This window comes from Anneissia japonica, unplaced genomic scaffold (genome assembly GCF_011630105.1).
Source record: "Anneissia japonica isolate Jap-2015-1 unplaced genomic scaffold, ASM1163010v1 scaffold310_len583560_cov164, whole genome shotgun sequence".
NCBI lineage: Eukaryota > Metazoa > Echinodermata > Crinoidea > Comatulida > Comatulidae > Anneissia > Anneissia japonica.
This window is the reverse complement of record NW_022695742.1, coordinates 200,810-220,246: the sequence shown is the minus strand read 5'-3', so window position 1 is coordinate 220,246 and position 19,437 is coordinate 200,810. Positions and strand designations below refer to the sequence as shown.

At 32.7% G+C, this 19,437-nt stretch overlaps 1 protein-coding gene across 2 annotated transcripts in view; it reads right to left on the bottom strand.

Moving 5' to 3' along the window:
- LOC117101549 (FERM, ARHGEF and pleckstrin domain-containing protein 1-like) overlaps nucleotides 1-19,437 on the bottom strand; it is a 93,621-nt gene that overhangs the window by 42,340 nt on the left and 31,844 nt on the right. For both annotated transcript variants that reach the window (XM_033241526.1, XM_033241527.1), the window contains exons 5-6: nucleotides 8,410-8,488; nucleotides 2,930-3,027 (exon numbers count right to left, since the gene is read on the bottom strand). In XM_033241526.1, coding sequence (XP_033097417.1) covers nucleotides 2,930-3,027; nucleotides 8,410-8,488 — 177 coding nt within the window. The remainder of the gene's footprint in view (nucleotides 1-2,929; nucleotides 3,028-8,409; nucleotides 8,489-19,437) is intronic.

Sequence of the window (19,437 nt, the reverse complement as noted above, 5' to 3'; positions counted from 1 at the left end):
TCAATTGGAGATGGAGAAAGTTTGCGCCAAGAATATGTCTCTAGGCTAAGCACTAATGACGAGTACTAGCAGTACAAAAAAATTAATGGATTGGAAACACACTGTGCCAAATACTCAGATATGTTTGGCTCCACAGCAATGAATACAGAGTTGGTTAAAATTTAGATTCCTCATTTGTCTAGTTAATCCATTTAAAAAAAAAACGCATAAAAATCTATTAGTGTATTAAAGAATCTTTTTACATGTTTTAAGAAAAGAGTCAAAGGTAGTTTAACAAATAGTAGGGTAGGTGATTAGGAAAATTGGATGAAACCAAAATGGGCAGGTGTACTGAAATAAACAGAGCAGAGAGTAAATGGAAAAGTCATAGGTTCATTAAAAAAACATTAATAATAATAATAATAATAACAATAATAACAATATATGACTAAATATAGACTACCAAAAAGTTGCTAAAAGGCATAAATTTACCACAAAAAATTTTACCCCCCAAAAAAAAAAAAACCAATAAGAGTGAATGAAAAAGATTTGTGTGTGACATAGCTTGAGGGAAAAGGTTTGGTTTAATGTAAATTAGCTTTTCAAAGGGAGTATTGTGAAATAACTAATATTAGGAGAAGGCATTCCAGAGAGGGTGCAGCAGTTGGAAAGTTTGGTCCATCAAGACCTTTACTGTATAGATTATTATTACTATTCATCTAGATTTTTTAATCAAAATTTTGGTCTATATTTATTTTTAAAATAGACATGAAAGCAAGCACAAATGGATGAATGATTATCAAATCTACAGTATTCTTGACTTTAATATTACTGCAAGAATGGCTATCAGTGACTATCAGAGTAAAGCCTATATTATACTTTTTATATAACAAATAATATGAATACATCCAAGGTATTTCCATCACCGAATGACCTTTAAATTCAGAACGAAATGTATGGTTAAGTGAAACCCAGAAACTTATAAATTTATAATATTCTTAACATTAATGAAGTTACCATGAGTTAAGGATGGATGAATAATTAATAAGTTGCCATGGTAACCTAAATACGTGCAATTTCTAAAGGGAAGTGAATCATTTCAGTAATCTAAAAGTGATACTGTATAGTATGAAAAGTATTTTTAGAAACCTTATGATTGGCATATATATATATTTAGTAAGCAACGCAATAGGCTCCAGCAATTAATAAAATACAACAAAGGAATTAGTAGAACCTACCAAGTAATAACTCGGTCCTTTAATTCTAAATTGCAACATCACAATATCTTGATTTTCAATATAAGAGTCGCAAGATTTTCATTACAAGAGCTACTAATTATAATGAAAACTATTTTTAGTAATAAGAATTTCTCCAGTGACCTTTAGCCTATTTTGTAGTGAATACTCTAATCTCATTTACCTAGATACCTATTTCTTGTCTTTCACATTACACTTACCAATTACTTACAAGATGGAACTATGATGTATATTAACTGAGTCATGTGATTATGTATGCTATCTATTTTACTTGATTGAGTGTTCTCTACTTCGGTGTACTTACTGTGGCGTCTACTACAGTTCCCCTACTTTGGTACTCTATTCTTCAGTCCCTTCCTTTGGTGCCCCTACTACTATGTCCCTACTTCATGGTATTTACTTTATTCTCCTTATTTCACAAATCCACCACCCTCATTCCCTCATGCTCCCACTTTGGTGCTTACTCTTCAGTGTCTCTACTTATTTCACTCTCTCTATTTCACTGCCCCTCCTTTCCAAGCACCTAATTTATGCCTCTACTTTGGCACTCATACTTTGATGTCCCTACTTCATGGCACTTATTTCACTCTCTCTATTTAACGGCCACTACTCCAAGCACCTCCTTCATGCACCTAACTTTGGTGCTTACACTTCGGGGTCCCTACTTCATAGGCCTGATTTCACTCTCTCTACTTCACAGCCACCACTTCAAAGCCCCTACTTTTTGCCCTTACTTCACTGCCTCCTCTACTTTGATGCTTTCTCTGGTGTCTGTACTTCACAGCTCCTTCTATATCATGGCTCCTACTTCACAGCCTTGACGAGAACTTTTTGAAGACTAAATTATTTCAACTATTTCATTAAAATTATTGATTTTTTTAAATAAGTAATTCAATGTAAAAATATTTTTGAAGGTTCTGGATGTTATCATATACCAGTAGTCTATAACCGAGAATGCCGACTGCTACAGACAAATTATCCAAGTACCACTACACTTGTCGTTTCCAATTTGCCTGGCAAGTTGGAAGACATGTTAACACAGCTTGGGGCACATGGCTAAATTGTCTGATAATTAGGTAAGTGTCGCCAAAATATTCCACAGAATAATTATTATGCAAAGAAGTAAAATTAATTTTACTTGAAATTAATTAGTCTTGAAATATAGTGCATGTTATCAGATGTAAGGTTTTATTCTCTTTTATCTATTATTTTCATCATGATTATTTATCATGAATTGTTAACAACAATAAATATAATGTTTACACATTAATAATTTAGTTATATTATAACAATAAGGCTAAACAAATAAATTTTGTGTAGCCCAAACTGAAACAAAATCTTTAAAAATCCATGGCCAGGTTTTTTGCTTGGTAAATATTTATTTTTATAAACAAAGGAGAAATATACAATGTTTAAAAAGGCTACTTTTTAAAGCTTTAATTAATGAATTTGATTCCTCAAATATGGATTTTAACTCAATGGATACCCGATACCACTTTTCAGCCAAAATGTATTTGGAAATAAGCAATAAACCATAGAATATAGGACTAGGCCTACTGGTATAGAGTTTTGTTTGTTTTTTATTTGTCAACCAGTGATTCAAATTTTCTAATGTTAGGCTTCCAGTAGTTGGACAACACAACAATCTTTTTTAGTATTAACACCACCAATATTTAATTAACTGTGTCTCTCACCTTGTAAAACATATGAGGCCATGAGTGCTGCAGTGTTTTCAGAGCATGGCAGTTTACCATTGGCAAGGTCCTTCTTGATTTGGAGAGCATACAGATACCTAGAAACAAATTGAGGGAAAAAAAACAAATCCGTCAACTAATAGAAAACCACATTTCTTAATTCTAATTTTTACCCTGTAGGACACAAGGAAACTGCACAGAGAAGGACTGAAACTCTGATCTTGAGTTTGAGAGCCGCTGCTCTCTTGTGTTTTACAGATGGAGGGCTTAAATGCAAGTTACAATAGCGCACCGTCTTTCGGATGAGCGTTTAAGCCGTTAGTCTTGTGTGCATTAAGGCCTGTGTGCACGTTAAAGAACGCAGTACACTCTTCGGAAAAGAGTAGGGGAATGTCTCCCGGTGTACTTCCCAATCACCACCAGAACGACCCCACTAGAAATAAGTCTTCAGACTTAGTGGGTTATCCTTGGAGTGAATCACATCAAAAATACTCCTTTCTTATCCTTCTAGCTCTCACAATGCACCTAACCACTTCTACAAAGCTACATACCCAGTACAGTACATCGACATAGCATTCATAATGATTTATGATGGACAATTATGCCTGGTACTGTATGGATTTATAACAAGATAATGATTAAACCAAAAAAATAGTAAATAAATAAAAATCAATTATAATCACTAATTATTTGTGCCAATTAAATAATAATGAATATGTTGACAGCTCATAATCATTGATTTTTTGATAGCAGGCCAATACCTGATAATTCTTTGGTGGCAAGAAAGTATAATTATTAGTGGCAGAAAAATAAATTATGAATCTTCTTTGGCATGCTACACTATCAATTATTCTTTAGTAGCAGGCAAATAAATGGTCTTGACAGAATTGGCAATCAAATGATAAAGTAGTATTTGAAAAATGAATTTTATTATTATTCAATAAATACATTTTACAGTAAAAAGCAATACACAGTAAATATATGCTTTGCATAATAGATAAAATGAGATATAAATTTAGACAGAATGAATGGTGCTACTTGGATCTAGGATGAGGGATGAGGTGTGAGAATCATTGAAGTAAAATATATAACACTATTATACCAGGTGACCAGATACTTAAATTAAGATAACTTAATGCTTTGAAAAATGCTTAATTTATGATACAAAACAACATATTCAAATGTTAATAGTAATTTTATCGTTTATTTACTGTTGCAATAATGAAGGACAGAATTTTAATTTTAAGAGTTTTATGTCTTTGACGTGGGAAATCCGATTCACTGTATACAATGTGAAATTCTTTAGGTGTCATTTTCCCACCCATCAAACTAAAACATCCCCGGACACATTTGAGAATACATAAACAACTATACTACAACTATAATCCTCTTAATGAGACAGTGTGTACTTCTTAGAAAATGATAGGTTCTATTTTTTTTTATCTAGTCTTTAGTCAAAATAGGAAACAGCTGTTATGATACTAATCCTATAAAAAGAAGTCCAGATGACATTTACTATACTCTCCACTGAACTCTGCCAACTTTTTGACTTTTATCAAATTACTAATGCACTGCTAGAAAGAGATTTACTGCATGTATCAAAACAATACTATGGTTTTATTCATTCTTTTAAGTTACTCATTTCCAGCGTTTATCAGTTCCATCTTTATTCTTCTATTTTATCTTTGTTTATCTATGGATGTTATTGTTTTATATTTGGACATTGTCTTTGTAACAAGGTTACAAAGCCCATGAGGTGATTGAATCAAGCGACGTCTAGGTCCTCAGGGAAGAAATCAACCGAACAATACACTTGTAAGCAGTGCATCCTTCCTGCCAGCAGCAACATTTACAAGCATAAACAGGAAGGGGAACTCCCAAATGATGTCGGCTGACTGTGAAGTTATTGCTGTTGGTATAAAAAACGACAAGTTACACCATCACAGAATCTAGAACGACAGCTGAGAAGAATTTACGTGGAAATATTAAAAAAGACATGTTTTTTGGGTCAAATAACAGTAGGGAAATGTTTTGTATGTACCTTGCTTTCTTGTTATTTATTTATACAATAATATACAGGCTGACCTTTGTAAACAGCTTAGCCTAGGTCAGCCGACATGTTGGGCCCTCTTAGAGAGTAGTCACAAGATTTGAACATAGGACTACGGGATTGCAAGGCACATAATCAAACTACCAAGCTACACTTCCACTGTGTCAGCTAAACTCCTTTATATGAGAGGAAGCTTCATCCTCTTAGTATTGGAGTGGAGTTGAATAGCTTGGTGGGTCAGATGCTCGCCTTCTAATTCCAGGGTCTTGGGTTCAAATTTTCTCACGACATATCAACTCCAATCATAAAGAGACTTAGTTTATGTAATGCATCTTGTGTATATATTTGTCATGTGAAGAGTTTGCCACTTATCTAATAAGACAGTAAAAGGTATTTCTACGACCATTCTGCAATTAGTTTCATCAGATAAAGTTCTTACAATTACTCAAGCCAGAAAATTAGAATTACATATTTACATTACATACATACATAATAACATTTACAATTATTAAATGTCTTATAATAAAAGTATAAATCTTGCAATGATAACTAAAGTTTATACAAATAGACAGTAGAATATAATAAAGACCATGGTGTTTATCAATTTCTTGCCCTGGAAATCAGAGCAGGTGGAATGATGTAATCAAAGGGCAATTAATTAAAAGTGACAAGGTAATAATTAGCTTTAATAAGTATTTTATTTCACAATTATTTGAAATCAACCAGACAAATCTGTTGATAATACAATAACAATTTAATAAATACTTTAATGATAATATAAATAATTATAATCAATGGGAATTTATATTACATAATGACATTTTAGCTTCATTTTCTCAAGCAGAGTTGATCCTAAAACACCAAAAGTAATTGAAAGAACAAAGCAGCATTTTAAAATATGGAAACAGGAGCTGATTGCAGAGTGAAGATTTAAGTTTGCTGTATGTGCTAAACTGGTGCCAATTTTATAATTTAGTTAAATATTTTGTATCAATTATTCATCGAACTGAATTGTAAATTTTCAAGTTAGTTCTAAAGTATCAACCTGTACTACTGTACAAAAAAAAAATAGTACATGGATGGCCAAATAATGAAATGTAAACAAACTTGGCTAATTCTTTTAAAGGAACTGACATTGAAACATTTTAATTTACCCTTCAATATCATTTCATTTATTTTCCTGTAACAATTTCAACACCCTTCAATAAATTCTTGAATAATTATTCTAGTCGAAAATTCGAACCATATTAATACTTGTTTTAAAAGAAATTTAGAACAAAGCCAGTCCTAGGCATGATTCATCTGCTAATGAGGAAATTCTGATTTCCCAGGCAGGAAACACTGAACATTTGCCCCGGAACAGACCTCCACTCTATCCATGCCTAGCTCTGTGTCTCTGTGTTACTACCTTTTACCATTTATAATAAATCCACCACCTATTGTTGACAGCATGTGGAATATGTTGATAATTTCAACATTGCCAATTGGTAGCAGATTTTAATCTTAAGTTTCTTTTATTATGAACAATGACTATTTTGACAATTTTTGTGTGTCATCTCTGCTCAATTGACTTATAACTGTGCATGGGGCCTACATTATTAGATCAGCTACCCTACCATTCATTGGCAAGAAACTAAAATGCTAATGCTCGTAAAAGATAACTAGTATAATCTTTTTGTGTCATGTGTTTTTTTTTTTCTTTTTTGGCTTTTGATATTCCATTTTCATATTCTATTTTTATGACATTTTTTAAATGTAGCTTTATATTATAATCATTATTTACATTATATGCTAAACAATTTGTGATTATTCATGTGCGCTGAAGCATCCCCATTATGAATTCACTATCGGTATTCCTTGCTTGCAAACAAAGAATGTGGAAGTGCATATATATGTGCATAGTGCATATGGGTAAAACCCCCCCCCCAACCCTTTTTTGTAAAAGTAAAAAGAAGAAAAAAGAAAGAAAGAAAAGGAAAAGAAAGAAAAGGAAAAGAAAAAGGATCGCTCAAAACGCCTCAGAATTTTCGGGCATCTAGTAACAAAAATTACGTGGGGGAATTCCCCCTCAGATCCCCTTGGGTGGTGTCATCATGATCGGCCAAACTTTCGGCCCCCTCCTTTCAGACATCTTTGGATCCGCCCCAGCTGTTTGCATTGTTTATTGATCAAGACTATAATTTAAGCCGGACAATCACTGCGTGTTACGACGGTTGTACAACTGTCGTATAACAATCCAACTCAACTCTCTGTGAGACACAATACCGTCTGCTGATTGTCAGTGGCAGTCTGAAAGGATCGTCATAAAAATGATCCATTGTCTGTGCGTCGTCGCGTTAAGTTCTCCACAGAATTGTGCCAGCGCTCACGACCGTCAGGCTCAGTGAGTGCCAGTCTTTGGATATTTCTCAATGGTAGGCTGTGTGTGGTTATTTTATTTATTTATTTATTCTGCCTTTAACGTGATAACACTTTCAGTGACGCAGCACTGATCTCACTAGTGGATCACATGAACAAAAAACGTAGAACAAAAACAAACATAAAAAAAATATACAGAAACTTAACTAAAATAAAAAAGGACCAATTCAAATGAATTAAAAAGAAGGCAAGAGAACAGAGGGTGAGTCACTAACTAAAATAAAAAAGGACCAATTCAAATGAATTAAAAAGAAGGCAAGAGAACAGAGGGTGAGTCAGAAAGATATAATTAGTTTTCTGTTTTGATCAAAATTTTGAAATTTTTAAGTTGGAGATCATTTAATTCTATTTTAATTTGGTTTGGAAGTTCGTTCCAAGCCTTAGTTGCACGGTATAAGAATGTTCTCTTGCTTTGAGTGAGTTTCCCTTTTATCTCCATCAAGGTGTTGTTAGATTTTTTCCTAGTGCACTGAGAGTGGCTATTTTGATTAAAAATGAATTTGTTACATAGGTAGGATGGGGCAATTCCTTTCAGGCACTTATGAGGAAAGAACATGTATCAAATTTCATAATTCACCTATATAAACCTTTTAGAAGAGGACTTTAATCAAATTAGTGTTAATAAACTTACCAGCCAAGATACAGAGCTATAGTGTTGTGTGCATTTTGTGTTGTACAGTTAGGTTGCCTACTGTATATTTGTTAGTAAACTATGACTAATATTTTAATACATTCTTAAAGAATGTCTGATATGATACTTATTATAAACATTCCTCTAATGCAGGGAGACAGATTAACAATTTTTTTAGGAACAGACAGACCTAAAGTATTTTTTAAGAGAGCAAATAATAAAATATGAAGAAACTATTGTTGGACATACATACAAGGTAAATTGATCTGTTAAAAGTACTCCTATTCACAGCAATGAAAATGTTGAAATTTATTTTTACCTACTTTTTATTTGACTTTTTTTCAAAATAATCAAAATAAGATTATAAACAATTTTACTTACTTTGTAAATTCATCCTGAAGTTGACCTGGGTCAGGAATGTAAAACTTGACAGTAAACAAAAAGTTTGTTTTCTTTGGAGCTGGAAAGAAAGAGAGTGAAAAAAAAACAATCATTAATAATTGAAGAACCAACTAAAAAAATTAAAAAAGAATACCATACTGTAAAATCACACTTTTTTTTAAATACATTTTTAAAATTAAAAAAAAAATTTATTGAAATAGGCAAAGACTCGTACCAGAAAAAACATTGTTTTTAAATGAAGGGTTAAATCAATCATTTACAACCAATAACAATAATATAATCAAACAAGTGTCACATAAAAAATAATGACCAATTGTGCGGTTTACACTCAAAGTTTGTTATAGGTCTTTACACTACACTTATTTTATACAAGTATCAGTAAATTTTGCCCAGGGTCAGCATTCTTATTTTTTGCAGATCCCAGGCCCAATATGTTATTTTTACACACTTTTCAAGCATAGAAAATTATTATCTACAGGATTATATTACGGTAACTGTATTACAGAGGTTATTACATAGTCGCAACTAGTGCAAGTAAAGTACAAATAAGATATGTTGATTTTCTATTTAAAAAGAAAATAAAAACCTTATTCAACTCAGCCTCAATTGTTCTTATTTGTTAATTTTTAAGCAAAACTAGCCAAATGTGTTCTTATTTTTAAAAAAAGTGGACGGTATATTATGATTGGTGTTTATGTAAAGTTGTAATCATCTTATTTTTCCATTCTAGTTTACATTTAAGTAAAGGACTTCAGTAGTAAAGAGTCTGAAATCAGCGAAACCATTTATATCTGTTTCCTCAGAGAATCTGATAACTTTTCTGATCCTTCTAAATGAGTAGTTTACGTAAATACAGAGTCTGTATCAACAAAACCATTATATTTATTATTTTTTGCCATTACTGTATCGCTTTTGACAGTTTATCTTCCTTCGGTGAATCCATAAAAAAAACCTGATATTACAGGAGATTTTTGACTTAGTATTTCTGTATCTGATGTAACATTATTCATAATTATTTCACGGTAATGTTTCTATAAATTGAATGCTACCTAAAACAAGTAAATCAAATGAACGACATGATATGAAAGAAGATTTCAACTTATAGCAATCACTACGTTTGCTCTCAATCATCAACTGAAACAGAATGCTAATCCGTGAAATAAAAACTCTTGCGTTTACATCACTCAAGGAAAAAAGTCAATAAAAACGCTAACATAAAAATATAATCCTAATTAAATTGACAGCAGACGAAGAAGCAGATGCCGAAAACAGTAATCTGTCATTTTAAACAGACAAAGAATAGTGCACAACTGAAACTGCACAAAAAGGAAAATGTCATCTATATTAAACAAGCTGTTACTACCTAAAATACTATAATTATGTGTATTATACTATCTTATCTGAGATTAATCAGTGGCCCCTTTGGTTTCTGTTACTACCTAAGCATGCTATTAAAAATTGGTACATTTGATCAATCAGCAATCTGATGAAGGCTGTGCGATAGCCCAGCAAAGTGGTTAAGATGTTTGACTTCCAATCTCAGAGCGCTAGGTTCGAATCCTTGAAAATACCAGAATTTTTTTTTCTCACATTTAAAAACAGCCCCATCACATAACCCTCATACTGAAGAAAGTAGCTTAAAGCCAGACACACTGCGCCCAATGTTCAGCGGCCAATATATTTAATGGAGAATGCAACGCGACGATGCAGGCACATTAATTAAAATTGGTCTGTCGGTCCGGCCTAATAGGCATCTCAATAAAATAATGATACCAAGGCATAAAATTACAGGTCATGCTACACTTGTTTTAAAATGGGGGAAAAAATGTAAAAGATATTTGAAATATTCTACATTTACTAAAAGACAGCATGATTTGGTGTTCACTGTTGCAATTTTCCTATTACACACAACCACTTAAAAAAGTTAGTAACGGCTATCTTGAGAATCATTATTAGCTGTCGGTCTTATCCACAGACGACAATGAGAAAACATTTACTAGAACATTCAGTGGCTGGGGACATAGTACACAAAAAATAATGGTATTGGAATTTACCAACTACGTTTACTGATTTTTTAAAAACCCAACAATTGCTTTTTTTCCTCTTTTTAACAACAATAAGATTCTTCGATGTTAATAATTTCAAAGGAATGCTTAGGTTAAGAAATAGGAAAATGCAAGAGGTTTAATATAAGCATTTTACCTGCAAATACTGTCATATGACTAATCCATAAGGTAAAGGGGACAGAAAGAAAAAAACAATTAAATACAAATTAACAAGAATCATTGCTCCATTCGCCAGAAGCTTGAAGCCCTACAGTATGGGGTATGCAAAGGCTGGTTCAAGCGCCTAGCCAGTCCCTCACTATTTTTTTTGTTTTGAGAATTTAAAAAAAATAGGGAAATAAGAAAATTTATTCAAATTTGGAAGGGTACAAAAAAATAAAAGTTTATGCCTCAGCTCTAATGAGGGATGGTGGGTGGGGGCAGAGGTAGTCCAGATTATCCATCTGTAAAATTCGCACCACGAGTCCCCTCTAATTTGAAATCCTGGATACGCCGCTGGAAGTTACGGCCATGTGTTTCAATCAGATGCTACAGAATGCAAAGTTGTTTGTTTTATATTTATGTTAGGCTTACAGACAGTTTATTATTAATATTAGTTGATATCTTGGGCTAACTGTATGTGTCTGGAGCTGTACACAGTTTTAGCTTCATTTCAGTAATGTATCATCTTTAAAACTGCAATTGATACTAACTATATACTAAAGCATATAAAGCCAACATTTCCAACTTAGTTCAAACTTCTCATTTCCCCTGGGAGGCAGGCTCAGCTAGAAATATGAAAGCTAGGGATCTTCTCAACAAAAAATAATCTGAACCCATAGCAAAATTTTATTTAAAATTTAAAATTTTTATTTATCCTCATACTAAAACTATTGTACCAATGAATAGTAAAAATTAACCTAAAAAATAAACATATCAATAATTCATTTTTTTTATATATTAAGGTTGGCTTCCAAATGATTTTTTATGCTAATAAATGAAATAAATCATCTTAATACTATATTTTATTGTATTTATTAAATTAAATTTTATGATAGTAACCCATAAAGGTACAAAAGTCTATATTATAATACTTTGGCATCTTTTTAAAGCTTTTATTTTGCAACCATCTATGTATTATCTATATCTTGTATTTTATTGAACTTCAAATAGCAAGACTAAATATAAGATCGTATTTTTGTATAGTAGGTATTTTTGTATAGTAGGCCTACCTAGCAGATTATTGGATAACCTTGACCAAAAGTCTAGCCCAACTAATAAAAGATATGTATTTACAATAGACAACTATAAATATCTGAAAAGATAGTTTGTCAAGCATCAAGTGACCTATTTATTAAGATGCCTCATCCTGGGTTGACCTCTGACACATCAGATTCATGACCCAGGCATTATGAAGGTTAAATGGATTTGCTGGGCTTTACTTACAGTAGTATGTCTGCTAATGCTATGCTAGTCCAACATTCCAAACCTCTCCACCCTTTTATCACCATTATTCTCTTCAAAGATAACAATTTTTAAAGGCTATTGATAATCAAGGTGAACTTGGGATCTATTGCAACGCTGCACTATATACCAATTCTAGCAAACTGGATTTGCTAGCATCTAACCACTTAAAACACACAATGATACAGTTACTATACACTGTGTAACTTGGACATCTAGAATATCAAAAACATTGTTAGGGTTGAGATAAGCATGGCAGATAGGGTAATGCAAGCACTGGGGGTACTGAGTAAATGGTGAGCATAATAACAGAAAGGAAAGATTTGACTTAGATTTCCATATGGGATAGGGTTAAAGTGAGCAGAGGGTAATTCAGTGGTGATTCCAAGAGGTAGAACTAATACTCCATTCAGACTAGCTTCGCATTGCGATCAGTTGTAGCAATTGCGACACACCACATCTAGATGTTTATAAGAGACAGGCATCAAATACACGCTTCGCAACTCATGAAGAAAATACAAATACTATACCGAATTTATTGAAATTGTCATTTATTACAAAAATGACGAGAATAAACATATTCGGGGGATAAACCAATATCTAAAGATCATAATAATAATTTACGTTAATTGGCTACCCTTCGTACGTTATTGATAAAATTTGCAAACACTATATTGATAATAGTATAACAAACGATACCAAATCAAAGGTTAACAATGATCACGCTTAAAAAGTAATGTATTTAAACTTCCGTTTGGTAAATATTCTGATGATATAAAATATAGAATGCACAATAATGTAACTAATCATTGCACTAGACTTAAACTAATCATTGTTTTCACCAATACAAAGATAAAAGGAATATGTTTAATATAAAGGACACAGGCACTGATTGGCAGAGGTCAAACAAAACAGGACGACCTATATCGTTGCTAGTGATGTAAAGTATCAAAGTAAAAAGGTGTCTGAATGCTGTCGAAGTTTGCGAATGGTTGCGAACAATTTGGATTACAACTGTTCACTACCGATTACATCGCAACCGGTTTCAATGCAAAGTCTAGTCTGAATAGGGTATAAAGTGAGGATAAGAGGTGAGTGCTCTAATTTCAAAATTTATTTCAATTTGGTAATAAATAAAAAATTGGTTTTCCTATTTACAATAAGATTTCATGGCAGGATTCCAAGGAGGGCCATATATTTGAGGTTGGGTTAAGTTGACCTTACCCAAATACCACTTCCCCACCCTCCCAACCAAAGTTTAGTTTATAGATCAAATAGTTTACTTCCTTGGTAAATGGAAAATCACTATTCACTGACTGGTTACCAAATGGCAATGAAAATAAATCAATGTAATTTCTAACATTTACAAAACCTTGCAGTGCTAACCTCCTTTTCCAATCCTCATATGGTAACCAGTACAGAATTCGCTACTACAAGATTGATAACTTGATTTAGTGACTTCAACTTGTTTCATTTGAATAAATAAAAAGCAGCTCTTCCTTTATTACTCAATTAAAGGATTTGCCCACAACTTATCAGAAATACTTTCCATCAATCATGGTTTATATAGATGGTCAACGTAATTTGTTGAATACATTTTTCAGGTGCAATATTTGAAATTCAATGTATGACTATAGATGTGAAGGCAGAATGGAAGTTGATGTTAACCTACTTAATATATCACTCACTCTAAGCATTTATCTTGACATTGTATTGCCATGTGTAAGGGTTATTTTCATTGATTACTTGGTTATTTAAAATGTCATGATGTTAAAATGGTACGACTATGAGGGTTCCTAATTATCAGCCACGTTAGATGAATTACTTATCCTCTGTATGATGAATAAATAAATAAATAAATAAATACACTGTAAACTGTAACACTTTGGATCAAAATCTCAATACTAGGATTAAGAAGTTTAAAGTACTATTTCTCAGACGCCATAAATTTCAGCACACCACTTTTTTATTTTTTAATTGCATTTTTGTCTCATTCACAAATATCCTCGTCAATTACAACACATGTGATGGTTGGAATGAAGTTTCAAAATTATTCATGAGAAAAAAATCCCTTATATTTTCACCACCACAGCTACAGTTTAAAGATTACAGATAAGGTTAAATATTTATAAAATTATTGTTTCTCGTCCTCTTGCGCATCTATTTTTCCTGCCTCACCAATTTTTTTTTCCCCCTTTATTTTACCAAATGTAAGAAAAGCTGGCTCACTGACATCAGTTTGTGATTGGGGATACATAATGGTATGAATCGTGTCTCGTGCTTCTATTATTTGCTTTCAATGTGTCTACTTGGTAAAAGTGAGAAAGTAGTAGCTGTTTCCCATCAACCATCTTGGATTTGCCATCTCAGAATAATTAAAAAAAAGGCCCTCATTCTCCATTTTTTAAAATATTAGGATGAGAAACTACTCTCTTTTTTTACTTGGCCTAAACACTATATTTTTTTAGTTTCCCGCCCCCTTATTATTATGCATTATTACATGCCTACGCTCTGTAGGCTGCACCATATTAAGTGCACACGTCCATACAAAAGAAACTATTTAGAACATTGTCCATTTTGTAAAGATCAACATTTTTCTAACACTAACACTATGAACAAAGCCACACAATAATACTTGAGGTAAAACCCTTCAAGTGAATCATACAAGAAATCGGTTGGTCCTGATAAACTAATGGGAACAGTTGAATTTTGTTCACAAAACAAGATCACAAAGATAGGTACTTCAATTTTAAGTTACAGTGCTATCGACAAAAATGTTTGCTAAACTTCAGATAAAATAAAATATGTTTTTATGAATGTTTGCTTTGCATACCTGATTATATATATATATATATATTTTTTTGTTACAGTATATAAAAACAAAGTAAATAGCTTAAATGTTGCACTGAATTTGAATTGAATGTTAATTTAATATTTTAATTGTTTTTATTGGATTATAACATAAGTACATTATAGGTTGAAGAGATTTAAAGATGTTAGTGAAAACGTAGTAGGATATTGATACAGTTTTTCCAAAGAAAATAGTATCATTCAGGATTCAAACTCAAGACCCTTTGATTACCGTTAAGGCACTCAAAGAACTACCATGTATTGTTAGATTTTGTCAACAGTATTAAAGATGTACTGTCCCTTGCTAATGTCAAAAAATCATAAAAAATAATTTTGAAATAAACTTGCTCATATTGCAATAGCATACAAATTATTAACTTGTGCATAAAAATTATTGAATTTAAAAAATGTGTACCCTGATTTTTAAACCAAAAAATTATAATAAAAATAATAAAACACTTCCAGTGACTGGAAGTGTTTCTATCATTTTTCGCTGTAAACTGATGGGTAAACATTTTTTTAATACACTAATTTCTATGTTCAAGGTGATAACTTTTATGTTACTTCAAAATGGGCAAGTTAATTTCAAAAAATATTTTTATGATTTTTTCGGTATTTAGCATGTGGCAATACGTCTTTAAACTATGTCAAGCAAAACTCACTGACATGAACATTACCATAATAAAATGGCCCACAACAGGGGGTAAATTGAAAGAAACTCTTAGCGAGGATTACTCATCTAAAAAAAAAACTGATAAAGGACAAATATTTAAAAATGAGGCCTATATCTGCTTATGAAATAAAATGAAATATTAGAGAGAAAAAAACAGACATTTTTATTGTTTAGCAAAAAAGCAATTTGTGTACTATGGAGCAGTAGACGCTACTGTTTTTGTCTCTATCTAAAAGATTATTTCACAGCACCACACAGCTATGTAAAAGAGTACCTAAAAGCATTGTTACTTCATAAAGCACATCGATATGTGGTTTATGGTAAAATTGTTTTGACAAGAAACAGTAGTTCACATTCACTGACTAAAATATAACACAGCAGTCAGCAACATGACCCCACACTCACATGATCACACTAAATATTGACATACATTGTTATACAATTATAGTGAAATATGATTTATAGTATAAGGGTCATGGGTCACTAGGATAGGTCAGCATGGCTGAAAGCTCGCCCAATCAGAATAGCTAGAATATGACCCAGGGGTACACCAAAGGATCGTTAAACTGTTTTGGGAAAAGACGATGCCTTTCTCAGTTGCACATACAGATGACAAAGAGGGTATTGTACACTTGTCAGGTCTACAGGTGTTTCAGACATGAATTTATAATAAGTCATTAAAAATGCGAGACATTTTGTATAATATACATCTTCCTTAGTGTAGGTTTGCTCAGTCTAGGATTAACCAAGGAGGTATTAAATAAATAGCTACTGGTAGCGCAGTACGTAATGTGTGTAGTGAACTGTGAGGATCATTTAAAACATTTTACACTTGGTTCAATTTCGTCCCACTGCTCTTCTTGTGTTTAGCTAGAGGATTAAAATTTAAGTTACAATAGCGTACCATCTTTCGGATGAGGTGTTTAAGACAATGGACATGTCTGCAATATAATAATGTGCAGTTTAAGCCTGGGACACACCGCTTCATATGACCGCCGCCCAATGAAGTTATCTTCGCTGACTGTCACGTGTTGTGACGCCATTTGCTGATTGTCTATGACAAACTGAATGATTTGTCTATGATTAAAACCGATTTGTTAAGCGTGGTTTGTCACATTACATTCCTCTTGGAATCAAGTCGGCCGACAATCGTCGGCGTGGCATGTGCCCAGCATTAAAGAACAATGTACGCTCTTAGAAAGTATAACGTAGGTGATTTTCTCATAGTGTATGACAACTCAATTCATCAAGTACTGTAATAGACCCCAATTAGTTTAATCCCAACAATGAGCATTACCCCAGACATATGCATTAACCCATATTTTATGCTACAAATTTGGGGATTGGAATATGATGCTAATTATTATGGTTGACATTAAATCGGGAGAGAACACTGCTGCGTCATGATAGCCAATACGAAGAAACATTTCAGGAATCAATGCTTCCATTATTGACACCATACAGATACAATGACTAAAGGCTCAAAATAGATTAATGTGTCAACTCAATAGAAACATTTTAAAATACAAGAATATTGTTAATAACTTGCCATCCAAATGTAGGGCTAATAGCAACTTGGTCAACTAAAGTACTGCAAAATCATCAAGCTTCATTGTTTGCTAATTTCTTTGATAATTTCTTTTCAGTATTATCCTAGTTCACTGTGAACAAAATAAAACTAAAATCTAAAATGAACAGCTCCAAACCAAAAAAAAACTCAAGAAAATAGAAAAATGATGTCAGAACATATTAGAAAACTAAAGTGATTAAACTAAAGTGGCTTTGTTAAAAGAATCTTATAAAATGATTGATAATTTGAAGGCATTGTATTAATTGCATCATAACATGAATGTGCCATTAGTTGTCATGGCGACCATGATATACTCATTACTAATACCAGTCTCTTAGCAACCACCTCCAAGACAGATTGATGCAGTTAGTAAATATAATAGATGATAGAACATGGAGTATGCACAAGAAACAATTAACATGACAAAAATTAGTATTCAATTTGTTTTGTCCCATCTGTTCAGGTCAACTTTTTTACAGCCTTGAAATCATCAAATGGATAGAAAATAGTTGAATTTAATTACTGTATGCCTCAAGGTCCTATGACATTAAGGGTATGTTCACACACACACGCCGTAAAGCTGGCGTAAGCCTGGCGGAGCCGTACGCCTTTGTGTGTGAACTAGGGAGTGCCGTTACTTACGCCACCCACAATGCCACCTCCGTGGCGTTAACGCTACCTGCAGATCCCAGATTAGTTAACGCCACGGAGCTAATGCCACTGATGCTTGAATGATTTGACCTCATTTTAAGAGACTGACCAATCACGATTGTAAAAGATTAGTTACTTTGATCCCTTTCCTTTGCTCCCTATAAATGATATGGTAAAGGGGTTCTTTTTCTATTGCATTTTACTTAGTTGACAATGTAATAGAAAAAGAACCCCTTTTTCTATTGCATTTTACTTAGTTTACAATGTATGTGATGTCTTGACTGTGTTTTGTAAGATATTTAAACCTATTTAGGCTGTCTATTAAAACCTGTCTATTAAACACCAACAATTGTTCCACAATTCTAGCCGAAAAATCAGAACTAAAATTTTTCATTTAAAATAGAGTACGCCGTGTGTGAACAAACCAAAATATTTTGTGCATGCGTGGTCAGTCTAATTGCAGACGTACCGTGAAAATGTAAGTTCATGCCCAGTGTACCAGCACACAAACAAACTTTAAAACGAGTTACGTTGGTTACACTGGACCTTTGAAGACCAGCCTGTTTACATTTCCCAAGCAGCGTTTATTCGATTAACTAAAGCTAGGCATACACCGTGTCGTACGACGAATCCAACTCAGTTCCCTGTGAGTGCTGGACGACGCTGCTAATTGTCGGTGGCAGTCTGAACGGATCGTTGTTAAAAATCTGTTGCGCGCATGTTGCATTCTCCATTGAATCACGTCGCCCAGGATTTACAGTACGGTGTAGCTTTGGAATTTGACTACAGAAAATGCTACTCATGCTTTTCACACTAATTTGTTTTTTTTTTCTTTATGGAAACTGAATAATGGTTAGTTTAATAAAAAGAAAAAGCCCAATCCCACCAGGGCAGAAAGACAAAACGCAAAACAAAAGCTGGTAATAAAGTGCTTTTATAAACTTATGCAATACAGTAGTTGACAAAGACCATGCTATTGTCATTGTGATTATAATTCTTAACCTTAATACCAAATTTCACAATGTAGGCAATTTGGTAATAATTATAAACAATGCAAATGAAACTGGTTGTCTCATTAAAATTCACCTTCAAGATAAAACAAAAACACTTACAAAACCCTCCTGTATGCATCATTATTATAATCTTGTGTTAATTTAAGTTCTGCTTTCATCCTAATGAATTAAATCCTTTTAAGGTCTACTTTCACTGCTGAGCACTGTCGTTGCTGTTACACTATGATTATTACCATACCGTTTAATCAAATACAAAATCTCCACATAGTCCTGGATAATAGTGTTAATCGTGACCATTTTACTGTATATTGATTTAGATAATAAATAAAGTGTAAAATACAGATTAAAAGACAATAAGATAATGCAAGTATTTCCATTATTGCTTTCGATTGTGTAATCGGTAATGTCATGTTACATTAATGTAATGATGTGGTTATTAATGCCTTGTAAACACAACTGAAAAACCCCAACACCTTCATTTCAAAAGAAAGTTGATTGATTGATTGATTGATTAAATAAACAGTACAATCTAGACCATGGTTCACAGCTCTGATCTTCAGCTTGTAAATGTATACAGTATTATGGTTGAGGCTAGACTTTTTTTATGCCTTGTTTCGCAAACTTATTTTTTTAAAGATCTGAGGATGGAAAAAAAAATTGTTTTCCTATAGGAAATGACTTTGCCAAAAACATCCAGAAGGAGGCGAAACTAATTAAACAATTTTATTGTTGAATAAACAG